Source organism: Varanus komodoensis, unplaced genomic scaffold, assembly GCF_004798865.1.
Source record: "Varanus komodoensis strain SLA01 unplaced genomic scaffold, ASM479886v1 scaffold18_1, whole genome shotgun sequence".
NCBI classification, from domain to species: Eukaryota; Metazoa; Chordata; class Lepidosauria; order Squamata; family Varanidae; genus Varanus; species Varanus komodoensis.
The window spans coordinates 7,650,198-7,662,780 of record NW_025335548.1 but is presented as its reverse complement, the minus strand read 5'-3'; the positions used below and the strand labels follow the sequence as shown (position 1 = coordinate 7,662,780).

The 12,583-nt window shown below is 49.1% G+C and overlaps 1 protein-coding gene across 1 annotated transcript in view; it reads left to right on the top strand.

The window, feature by feature from the left end:
• The window catches only part of MCF2 (MCF.2 cell line derived transforming sequence), a 37,128-nt gene that overhangs the window by 3,898 nt on the left and 20,647 nt on the right, over window positions 1-12,583 (top strand). Inside the window, exons 3-9 of the mRNA XM_044427082.1 lie at window positions 422-512; window positions 6,864-6,983; window positions 7,532-7,648; window positions 8,135-8,284; window positions 8,685-8,809; window positions 10,075-10,189; window positions 10,336-10,455. Of these exons, the coding sequence (XP_044283017.1) occupies window positions 422-512; window positions 6,864-6,983; window positions 7,532-7,648; window positions 8,135-8,284; window positions 8,685-8,809; window positions 10,075-10,189; window positions 10,336-10,455 (838 nt within the window). The remainder of the gene's footprint in view (window positions 1-421; window positions 513-6,863; window positions 6,984-7,531; window positions 7,649-8,134; window positions 8,285-8,684; window positions 8,810-10,074; window positions 10,190-10,335; window positions 10,456-12,583) is intronic.

Below are 12,583 nucleotides of genomic sequence, written 5' to 3'. Positions count from 1 at the left end.
GTTAAAAAACTGATGTAGGAAGTCTCCAGTTCCAGTTTTTCTTTCTCTCCGAGGGATATGCAACATCCGAGTGGGATGATATGAACTGTCGTCCTGCCACTCTCTGTGCAGGGGTTGGGCCTGATGGCCGTCATGGCTCCTTCCAACTGCTATTCTCATTCTCTGACTATGAATGCAGAGGGCACAAATTCTTATGAAATTGCCCTAGCCCATCCACAGCCACTTTCCAGAACATCTCCCTTGCCAGAGATAATCTTCAGGGGTCATTTCTTGTGAGTGGTTGTAGTGGCAATGAATGCTTATGCACAGAGAGCCATTTCTAGAACTTGGGAATGGGGAATTGCTTGCCTGATTTGTGCCTCTGGGGCAGATGTAAGCAGTGCACATTGTTCCCTCTGCCCACTCTTTTCTCATGTTTTAGCCAGCGCAAATCCGACAGCAAGTTTATCCTAATCCTGGACAGGCGGCTGGATACATGGACGTCAGTCAAAATGACTCTGCAAAGGGTAGCTGTAAGTCCTTCTTTAGTTCTTCTGCTACTGGGGACTTAGGGTCATGCCTGGAGTAAAGGGGTTGGGCTTTCAGGATGCTTTTTCATTTGCAGGAACTATGACTTCATCTTCCAGGCTTCTCAGTTGTGCACCTTCCCTCTGAGTTTGCCTGCACAGTTGCAGAGGAGGCAGTCACAAGTGGAGTTTCCCAGCAATAATATCTCAGTGGGATGCATCCTGGTTGCAGTGCAAAGTAGTTTGGGGTAGCCTGGTCAGGAATGGGCAATTATGGCCAGAGACCTTTTCCTAGTGGAGGTGAAAGCTGCTGGAGATGCTTTGTTGATGTGGAAAAGCACAGCTCCCTGCACCTTTGGATCCTCATAAGAGCATAGGAAGAGTCCTACTGTCCAGAGCAAACTCACAAGCAGGACAAGGCGCAACAGTTTGCCTGTGCCCATGTTCCCCAGCAACTGTCTCTGATCCTGGAGGTAGCGTAGAGCCATCAGGACTAGCCGTCATGGAGAGCCTTCTCCTCCACAAATTTGCCTAATTGCATCCTGGCATCTTCTCCTGGTGTCCTTCCCCACCACGACCATCTACCCTTCACCCCTGTCACCTCCTGAATTCAGTCCAACACTTCTTTCTTGGCTGCCATGAAACCCTCAAGCTGCACGCAGAACACTTGTGGTGCCCACTGGCATCTTGAGGCGTTCTTTGTGCACAAAAGCTTTGGCTTCCTCTGCCCGTCCTGAAAAGGAGGGTTCCAGGGTTCTCGGTCGCTCTGTGGGTGAGCACGGCAGCGGAAAATAAATGTGCTTCCCATCTCTTGCATTCCACCTTAAAAATGCACGGCTGTTCTTGGCTGCAGAACATTTCCTTCTCCCCTTTCCCTCCCTCCCTCTTGCCGGCTAGCACAGCCAACAGCCATTCACAGTTTTGGCACCCATGCCTTACCGTGGCAGAAGACCGGATTATCGGCCAGACAGCTTTAGTCGGGGATTAGTGGATTATGGGAACATGTGTGACCCATGGAACTGATACGAGCAAGGAGTTTCCCTGTCTCCTGGGCAGTGATGCTGCACCAGGAAAAGCTACTGTGTAGGAGGCCGTCTATCCCTGGCAATTTTTAAGTGCCTCATGAGACACGGGTCCTATTTCACTGATGCCGCATTGACATCTGGGCAAGGTAATCGGCTCCTGCGTGCAAGGGAGATGGCTGAAGCGGGTTCCCCAAGAGGCAAGATGAGGTGCCGAAGGAATGCGGTAAGGGCTCCGTCTGCCTGCAGCCTTTTTTTTTTTTTTTTCTCCTTTGGCAAAGGGATTCTAAGTTGAGAGGCTGCCTCGATGCAGCAGTGCAGTGTTCGGAGGGGCTGCCAAGCGCAGTGCTCAGGAAGGAGATGCATGAAGGCACGCACACACACGCGGAAGCTTCTCGGCACACGACACTTGGATTGCCTTTTGCATAGCCTTCCAAAGCCCTGGTCAGCCTTGATAGAGTGAGGCTGGCACTGGATTTACACAGAGCGCCTTGGGAACGTGCGTCTCTCTCTCTCAATCTCTGTGTGTGTGTGCGTGCGTGCGTGTGTGTATGAGAGAGAGAGAGACAGAGAGAGAGAGAGACAGAGAGACAGAGAGAGACAGAGAAGGGAAACTTCAGAATCCATTTGTTACATCAGTTCTATGAAGGTTGCAAGAGATAAACTGAACAGAAATTCGGAAGACCTTGAACATAGAAAATAGGCCAAATTTTCCAGCTGCAAGTTGCTTGTGCGCACATCCTACAAGGGTCTGTACTATTTGCCAAAACAGACCAATTTTTCTGAAAAACTAGACTCCCTCATTTATTCATTCATTTATGCACCTCGGGATCCCTTTTAAAAATAGTCAGGTCACCTGCACGGATGTCTTTTCCCTAGCCTCTCTAGAAGTTACATCAGGGCACTCTAGCACACATGCGTGTAAATGCACGGACACAAAATGCAAGCACATGACTCTTGCATTTGCACTCCACTCCCTCACAAACCCCTCGCCAACTCGTTAGTATTTCTGAACCTTTCTGTTGCCAGCTTTCTACAAGTGCAGGCAAATCCATTGCAAGGTTAACTTTCTGTTCAATGAGGTGCATGATTGGTGTGTATGGGGGTGGCATTGAAAATCACACATTTGCTTCAGAATAGCTGGCGTGTGACAAGTTATTTCAGAGCAAGGGCATAATCTTAGGCATGTTTAGATAAAAATATCCCAGAATCTTTGGTCTGGAAACGGGGCTGATGCAAATAGGAGTTTTCACCCTTTGACAGGCTGAAGGGTCTGGAGCGCTTCTGTCTACCAGACTGTAGAGCTTGCTAAAAGAAAAGCAATGTTGCTCTGAATGGTCTGTTCTGTTGGATTCTTCTTGGGGGAAAGCTGACTTCTTCAAAGGCCTGCTTCTTCCAAGTTGGGTTTGCCCAAGGGGAGGGGAATCCACAGGGGGGGATATGGCAAAACTGCACTTTTGACTTGGGCAACTTTTTAATGCGTTCCTACCCCTTCCATGGTAACTATTCCATTGCTTTTTGATCATATGTCTGTCCGAAACTACACAGACTTTGGAATAGGCTGATCAGAAGAAGAGGACAAAGTCAACCGTGCAAATTATTGAAGCTTTCTGATCTAATCTATCAGAACCCCAAGAGTTTCTCCATCTACTGCTCCTCTCCAAAATCCAATCGCTGTGCAAGAGCCCTCCTGAGTTGGACCAAAGAGCTACCTTTGCCCACAGCTGCCAAGCAGGTGCCTTTAGGAAACCCACAAGAGAGCAGGAAGGCAATTGCCCCTCCCTCTTTTTTGCTCACCCCACACACCTGGTCTCTAGCACACGGATCGTAATGGATCCACTTGCTTTCCCCTGCCCCGTCCCCCCACCAACTATTCATGGTTAGGTGGTTTGCTGATTCTTTTGTGGTTATTCTGGAAGGTTGAAATGTCTCCCCTAAAGCTCAGCTACAGCAAAAAAGATTTAAGCCTGGCTGAAAATTATGCAGTTCCCCTCAAACACGTCTGGAAGGTACCCAGATGGGAAAGTCCAACCTGGAGAAGCTCTTCCAGCAGCTTTTTACTCTATTCAGATCTCCATGTGTTCTGCAAATAATTATTATCATAAAAAGGCAACTGATCTTGGAAAAGATATCATTTTCTTGAAGAACTAGTTTTTATATCCTTGTAGGTTTCACTGTTAATTTTTGATCTATACTTTAAATCGCTGTTGTGTTGGGCATGAACCAGCCCAAGTTAAGCATTTTATGTCACTCTGCAAAGGTCAGACAAATGCAGAACTTACTCCCTCTGGTATCAAAAGGGATTTAAAGTGACCAATTTGATCCACATCCCCCAAAAAGTCTACTTCTGCATCATAGTCACCCTTCCTATTTCCACTATACTTTTTGTGGTGACAAGGACAGGAAGGCGGTTTTCTAAGAGAGGCCCTTAGTCAAGCAGTTCCCCCGAGTGACGTTTCCTTAGCTCTCAGGTGAAGATTTCAGAGATGCAGGATTTGAAAATGGGGCACAGGGTGGCAAGCTCCATCTGCAAATGAAATGCTTCTGAAGGGGGGAGAATGGTGCAGCATGGCAAGGGATCTGAATGGAACAGATTTGCTTATGTAAGGACAGGAGGCAAGGTTTAAAAAAAGACTGCTTCCTTTTATTTTTTTCCCCCTCTCTGACTCCAGGGCCAGATTTAAGGTAGCAAGGATGTGATTTGATGAGCAGGACCAGCAGAAAGGCCTGTAGGATGCTCAGATCTTTTTGGGGTGCACAGTGAGGATTAATAAGCACTACTCATTTCTAGGGATGTGTTTAATCTGTCCCATCTGCATTTCACGTTGTTGATCCCCTTTCATCAGTTCATTGATGGAACTGTGTCATTCTCCCCCCCTCCCTCCCAAAAAAACCTGGAACTTGCATCTATTTGTACTTGCACAAATTGACTCTTGTGCAAATGCAAAATTACCCCCCATGTATGCATTTCAGTGCTTTGGTCTATAGGGAGAAAGTACATCTTTGGTCTTGTATAATTGTTATTTTTCTATGACACAATGTGTGTAAAATTCCAGTCCACAGAATCCATGGGAAAAGCTGGTCCACCTGGGATCCTCCAGTTGCATTCCCAGGAATTAGAACCCACTGAACCCGCCATCTCCAGTCGTTTTCAGGTGGCTAGTCAGGACAAGCCCAGCTCCAACTAAGAGATAAAACGATTCATTAATTTCAAAGAGCCTTCACAGTGAAGGCTCCCCCTTGTGGATGGGGTCATGCATGGCAAGCCATCCCCAACCATCTGGGGACCCATAGAGTATGAAGCAAACCATCCCGGGGTGTGTGCTGGCAAGCATGCAATGCATGGTTTGTGGATGGGCATGAGGTCCGCAGGGTTGGACCAGGGGCCCATCTTACCCACAGTGATCCAGGAGCTTTCTCTTCTCTGAAGAGCCAGTGCTTGGTCCCTGGCAGAATTCCCATTGGCTTAAATTGGACTGAGGGTTTGGCAATGCATTTGCTTCCCTTCCTTATTTTAAGCCCATCTTAAAAATAGCCCTCAGGAACATGCTGCATCCAGATGGCATGTTTCCACCTGTGGTGCGATGCATGGCCTAGTGCACTTTCCCCAAGTTTCTCTGGAGGCAGGAGAAATATCCCTATGGCTTCTCACAGGTGGGGTTGTTGTGCAGGGTTTTCCTTCTTTTTGGGGGGGGGGCATCTTTAATGCTGAAAGCAACAGGAGCCAAAGCTATGCCACCTCTCTGCCATATATGAAGAATGGAAGGAGGATGCTGCAAAGGGCACCTGGTCTCCGTGAGAAAGGTGATTCTGCAAGTGGGAGACTGGCTCAAAGTCACCCGGGGAGCTTCCTGGCTGGGGGGGGGGGGCAACGGCTCCTCCAGTCCCACTCCACACCACCACAGCACCCTGACTGGTGGGAATACAAAGGCCCTGGTTTGTTTCATTAATATTTTCACCCAGTTTTTCACTTTCAAGAATGAACTTGCATGCTGAAATAATATGAAAGCTGAGAGAGAGAGAGAGAGAGAGCAAGCAAGCAGAGGGATGAAAAAAATCAGATAATTTTGCAGTCCTACATGAGAGGAATGAAGGTCCAGCTCTCCCATCTCATCCTAAGCCCTGACTTAGGTGCTTTCAGGGGAATGGAGCTGCTTTAGACCCACAGAACTTGGATGTGGCTCTAGCATCTGCTCTCCTGATGGCCCACCACCTCCCCTTTAGGTTCCCTGTTGCATCTCAAATTCCTTGCTTTCCAGAAATTTCTCTGGCCTTCCTGTGCAGGTGTCTTGGGCTCCACCGCCCACCCACAATTCCTAGCCAACAGCCATGATGACTGAGGGCTGTGAGGGCTAAAGTTCTCCCGGGCCCATGGACAAGGCTCCCTCTGTGCTCCCCTTCCCATGAGCCCCCCTTCCCACCAGAGGGGGCCGCCAGTTGCTCTTGCTCCCATTTGCTTGCTGAACGGGGAAGAGCCAGGAGGTCCTGGCATCTCCCGCCTCTTCCTTGGTGCAGCCTGCAGCAGTGAAGAGAAGGAAATGTTCTGTCATGGACCAGGTCTTTCCCTTCTTCAGCTTGGCAAGACTGAAGAGTGTCCTTCGAAATGCAGGTCTTCCGCCCTAATTCCACAGTCAGCCAACTAGCTTAACTCCAAATGGCATTTTATCAAAGCTAGAAGGAGATGTCTCTGCTCATGGAAAGTGTTGAGTCCAAGCTGGCCACTTTGCCATGGTCCTCCCTTTGGCTGCACCTTCAGAGGGCTTCTTGCCATTGAAAGCTGGATGGTGAGGGCAAAGGAGCCCCTCCATCTGTGGAGTTTGTCTCTCCCAATGGCCCCTTTACAGGATCAAGAATTGGGTCCCACACCTGCTCTTCCTCCCCTCCCAAAACTAGTCACGGTCTTCAGAAACAGAAGGCTTCTTGTGCTCAGTGTGAGAGACTTCACTGGGGCACCTTGAAGGTGCCACCTTGAAGGTTCAGCCTCCTTTTGCCCTTGCCCCTCCTCTTCCTCTTCCTCCACTTCCTGGTGACAAGGACTCCCCAGAACAGCCTTCAGTGAGCCAGAGATGGGCCCACTCGCCACACACTCCAGGGTGCTCCTGATGGTGGGATCCTGCTGAGTTTGGCCCTTGGCAGTTCCTGACCTTGCTCACCCACGATACTAGCCCCGGCTAAGGGTTGCAGACCTCAGTGTCTGGTTGGATCTGGGCTGCCTAGCCCTGTTTTTTCCTTATGCTGGAGAACTCTTCCTAGCACTGAATTGGGGTTTCATCTCTGTGCAGAAGGGTAATGTGGATTCTCTCTCTTTCCACTCCAATCCTGTCACCTTATATAGGCATCTTTCCCTGGCAACCTGCACCTCGTGATGGTTCTGCGTCCCACTGGATTTTTCCAGCGTACTTTTACCGACATTGGATTTCGGTTCAGCCAGGAAGACTTCCTACTCAAGCTGCCGGTATGACCCCTCCCGTGTTTCCTTGCATAACTTCCACCCTGTTAAACTTGGCTGCTTTACCTGCATGGCATTCTAGAGCTGTTCATTGTGGTTTAGCTATAAGGCACTTTAATTACAGTGAACACAAAAGATGCTTTGCCTTAGCCTTCTGTGGCTATTGCATAGTGCTACGGGAAAAAGAAAGGCAATGTTTGATTCACGTTAAATTCATTATATTGCAAAAGGATAAGAGGTTTGTCTGCAGCAGAGCTGACCACTGTGCCCACGTGGTGACAAGTCATTCAGGGGTCTGACGAGACTTCCATGGGACTTGATAGCTCAGTGAGTTGTCCCATGTCTCCTACTGTGCTAACTTTTCACAGCTTCCCCAAAGTCTTCCTTGAGTGAGGTCCCTCCATGGTCCTGGTCAGGCTGTACCCTGACTGTAACTGAATGTGCATTCAGTGAAATGCCTCCCTTGGACCAAGTTTCTAGTCCTGTGGATATTGACATTTCTGTTCCCTTTGCAGAGGCAAGCAATGGCTCTGTTCTATGTTGCTCTCCTCTAGGTTGTTATGCTGAGTTCAGTCAGTGACTTGTTGATGTACATCGATGAAAAGCAACTGACTCCTGAGTATGGGGGCTCCTTGGAGTACTGCCACAGAGAATGGGTCATTTTCAGAACAGTAAGTCCTTCTCACATCTGTGCTGCAGATGCGTTGTGCAGCTGTGTGTAAGAAGGTTCCCACGGCAACCAACCCACGCAAATATGATTGCGTAGGGTGGGAGTGTGAAAGGGCAAGGGGAGGTCCAGCTAAGGCTGCTATTGTCTTGCTGACACATGGACCACTTTGATGGTGACCTTTTCAGAAGCAAGCAAAGGGGTTGCTTATTCTCCCAGGCTTTCCTGCATTGCTGCAGATTTTTATTCTGCTTCTGTTCTGCCCAGAACCTTTAGCGGGTTCCATATTTGCCATAATTTATCATAAGCATTTTGGGGTTTTAATTTTTGAGAATTGCCCAGGGAGATGTGGCTACTGGGTGATATAGAAATGTAATGAATAGATCAATCAACAGATCAACTCTCAGAAGCCACATCTTGGTGCCACTTTGACTGGGCTTGTCCATGAACCCGAGTGCAGCTTGATGAAGGAACAAATGCTTTTTCCCAGGCCATAGAAAGTTTTGCACTCACCGTGAAGGAAATTGCCCAGATGCTGCAGTCCTTCGGCATGGAGCTGGCGGAGACAGAGCTGCCGGACGACACCTACTCGATTGAGCGCATCCTGGCTCTGCGCACCGAGAAGTACTACCAGCTGAAGGCAAGTCATGGCAGCATCGTTCCTTGGTCTCCAGGCAGTCTTTGGCTCTCTGGTGGGATCTTGCCATCTGCAGCTTTAGCTGCGTTGTTGAATGTTCGCTTCCCTGAAGTGGATAATTTTAGAAAGGGCCCCATGTGTCCAGTCAACTTTCTAAAGGCAAAGTCTAGTCCACCCTTCCTAAATGTGGTGCCTTCTAAGGATGTTGGAATGAGAAACCCCATCATTCCCAGTCAGTGTAGCTGTGCTGGCTGGGGATGATGGGATTTGCAAGGCCAACGTACCTGGAAGGCCTCAGGTTGGTAGAAGGCTGCGATAGTCGTTGGGTGTTTCATGATATTTGGTTTGCAGAGCGGCAAAGGGAATTAAACAATAACCAGCAGCACTTTGGTCTCTTTGGCAGGAAGATATTACAACTGTTACCAAAGAGGGAAATATGCTCCTGAGCGGTTTAGAAGAGCCAGAGGCAGAGGAGCCCAGCGAGGAGCACGCGCAGGAGAGGTCCGCTGACTGGGAGACTGTTAACCGGTGAGTGTGTGGGTGCCTCACGCCTCACGACCTCTCTCCCATGGCCACGCCACGCCTCCATCGTCCCTTTCCCCGCCTTAATAGCACGCACAGTCACACAAACGCAGGCGCCATGCGGTACACAAGCAGCCACCCTTCCTGCTGGCGACGCTGGGGACCCGTGCGTCAGTGGGGGCCTCCATCCACTGCAGCCTTACAGGAGCCAGCTGCGTGCCAGACTCCATCACCAAAGAGGCTCCCCACTGTGGAGCACCATGGAGAGCTCCTCCAAGGGGGAAACAGCCCCACCAGCACCCGCCTCTCCCCTTTCTTTATTCACCAACCCTCCCTTTCCCTCGTCTCCGTTCTCTCTCTCTTTCTCTCACAGGCCAATCCATGTAGTGTAGCTATAGATGCAAATGGCACCGTCTCGGGAACAGCTCTTGTTGCTCTGCCTGCTTCCTTCTCAGGTGGCGCTGATGTCTTGGGCCTTGCAAAATCACTGCTCCAGTTGCCAGATTTGTGGGACCCCCTTTCTCACCTTCCCAGTTTCCCCAGGAGCCCACACCCCCTCCCCCTCCACCCCCTGACTGCTTGGCGGTTCCTTGCCTCCTATGCAGCCTTTTCTGATTTTAAAGGATCCCAATACCTCCTCCAAGGCTTAGCTCCTGCAAAATCTTGAAAATCTTAAGTGTGATAGTGCTTTCTGATTTGCGGCCCTACCTCCCCCTGACTTCATTTTCACCCTGTTTTTGCCTTTGCCCCTGCCTATCTCTCGGGCAAAGCCCCCCCAGAACTTCTCTGAAGTGGAATTTCGCCCTGGACCTGTGATCTTCAGTTTGGCTCCTGGTTCAGCTATTGCTCATGGCTCACCCAGCCCTTCCTGCATGCTTTGAAATGCTTCAGTAAATGCCTTGGAATCTTTTACTAACGCTTTCTAGTTTTGGGGCCTGTGGACTGAAGAGTGGATTAAAAATCATTTGATTAAACAAATACGGTTGATGAAGCCATAAATCCCAGGCCAGATTCTCTGGAAAATGGGTGATAGCAAAGGCTGAATCAGAGTATCCGGCTGTTGTCTTTTGACTCTGTCCACCAACAAATGTTCCCTGAGCAGATTACAAATGGCTCAAAGGATTCAGCCTGATACAGAAAGGCCAACGATGTGCAAACAGTGAGCAGGATGTTTTGAATTTGGGCCGCAGGGGAGGGTTTGTCACTGCAACATGTGTTTGAGGGCCTCTTTCAAAACGAAGACCAAACACCTTGCTTCCTCTTGTGTAAAGATTGCTTGCACAGCTGCATGAGATGGAAGCTGCTTTCGACGGGTTCTGGGAGAAACATCAACTGAAAATGGAGCAATATCTGCAGCTGTGGAGGTTTGAGCAGCACTTTGAAGAGGTAAGAGGTGCCACTCCATAATTTCCGGCATGAAGAAGAATGAAAACCCCGTTTTTGTCTTATTCACTTGGCCTCACAGGAGCTTATGCATGGCCCTTTGATGAATTAGTGCCTCCTTTATCATTAATCATCCCTCCCCCTTTTAGCTCAGCAAAGCCATTGCGTTTTTACTGGACCAGCAAAGAGAACTTCCAGATACTGCAGACAACGTGTCTCAAGTCAAACAAAGGCTTCTAGAGCTGGATAACTTGGACAAAATGTCACAGGTAAGGCTTTTGTCCCCTTGAGGACAGGAAGAACACCTGTCCCCATCCTTTCATAGCAACCTAGAAGCTCATATCGCCCAACAAGCCAGAGTATGGGTTGAATGTGGGTTGTCATTGAGCTGTGGGTTGTTATTGAACCATTGGCTGTTGTGTTGTGTGAACTCAGCCACACTAACAAACCATGGTTTCTTAACTGCAAACAACTCACAGTTCACAAGCCATCACGCAACCCTAGTTGCCTTGGTGAGTTGTAACACAGTGGATTCACACAACGTAGCAAGTCATGTTTCCATGACAACCTACTCTGAACCCATACTGAATGGGAATCCAGCTGATTAGTTGCAAGTCTTATTTCAACTTGTGGCGATGGCAGTGATGTCAGGACAAGCTCTGCAGTGCAGGCACTCAGCGTGACAGACATCATACCCACACCGCACAAGAAGAGTCTGAAAATTGCAGACAGCTGCACTGATCTACCTCAGCAAACTATTTCTGGCCATTTTCATGTCTGCCAGGAGCAGCCTTAACTGAGAAAGCTGGCTTGCCCTTTCAAGAGCAATTCCTTTGCATTGCCACAGAGAGCATGTACTGTGGCCGGGAAAATGAATTTTCCCACTTCCAGGCTATTGCAGGGATTGTAGTAAAGCTCAAAGGAAAAAAGGGACACCTGTGCTGGAATGGCAGATGGCAGCATTTCCACCGATAAAAATATCCCAGGGCTACATCCTAGTTCCACTACCTCGCCAGGTAAGGGAACTATAAAAGCCAAGTCAAAGTTTAGTTATTTACTGATTTAAAATATTTCTGTAAGTGCAGTAACCAAGAGCTCTCTGAAACAGTCCAGAAAGCATTAAAATGTACAAAACACCCATAAGAAAAATGTTTACACAAATACTCAGATAAAAATGGTATCAACAGAGCCTGTAGGCCTGACACACAAACCTCATGTATATTAAACACACTTTGGATGCATAGTAAATAAGTGCCAGGGCAACAGAAAATGAAAGAAAAACCATGTAAAATGCAACATGCACCTAAAACCGAGTAATTAAAATGCTGGGGAAATTAAAAGGGGGTTGCCTGGTGCTGAAAGGACAACAGAGTTGGTGTAAGGTGCACCTCTTTGGGGAGCTGGTTCTGTAAGCAGAGTGCCAGAGCCGAGGAGGCCCTTTTCCTTGTCTGCACGCTCCTTGCCTCCTTCAGAGCTGCTCTCAGAAAAGGACCTCCGAAGGTGGTCTTAGTGAATGGCGAGGCCTACGTGGAAGGAGCCAGTGGTGATGGTAGGAAGCAGGTGAAGCAGGGTGGGCGATAGTGCATGGAATGTACATGTCAGCAATGGGGTCTGTCGCCTGGGGGATGGATGGGGCAAGACATGCAGCAAACGCGGAGTTAGGCTATGATTTGGAGACAGTGGGCCACGCTCGTCCTGCTCCAGTCCGGTGCGTGTCCCCACCTGCCAGCAGTGACCTTCTGCTGTCGATAAAGGACAAGGCCTGGTTCAAAGTAAATGGCCACAGATCAGGCTCAACGTGGCACCATTCCCAGGGCCATCCTGGCTCTGCCTTCCCAGCATTGCTAGTTCGACAGGAGATCGAAGTGCATTGACCAATCGAATTCTGGGTCCATTTCGAATCAGAATCTCAGCACTGGGCAAGCTGAGATCCTGCGTATTGCACTCCCCTGGACCCCATCGTGGGCTCTTGTATATTTTCCCCATGGAGCGAACAGGAGCATGGGTTGAAGAGATGTTGCTCATGAGGGACCAGCACAGGTGAAAGGAAGAGGTCTGTGATATGCATGAGACCATCTCCTAGTTCTTTGAGAAAGCTGGACTTCTTTCTAGCTTGGCCTTACATGAAAGAAAGCTGGCTCAGCATGCAGTGGGATGCCTTCCTCTTGCATGGAGCCTAAGCCTAAGCCTAAACCTGGCCTGGCTTGTCTGTTGAAAGACTCTGCAGGCAGAGCCCTCCTCTCCCGTCCCTTCTGCTCTTGGCCATTGAGGTCCCCTGCCCCTTCTGTGGCTTGAACTCAGTAGCTGGATCTGATGCTGATCACCTGCTCTCAACACCACAGATGCCTTCAGGAAAAGCAGTAAGACTTGCCCAGGCTCTCCTTGCAGAGGGCCTCT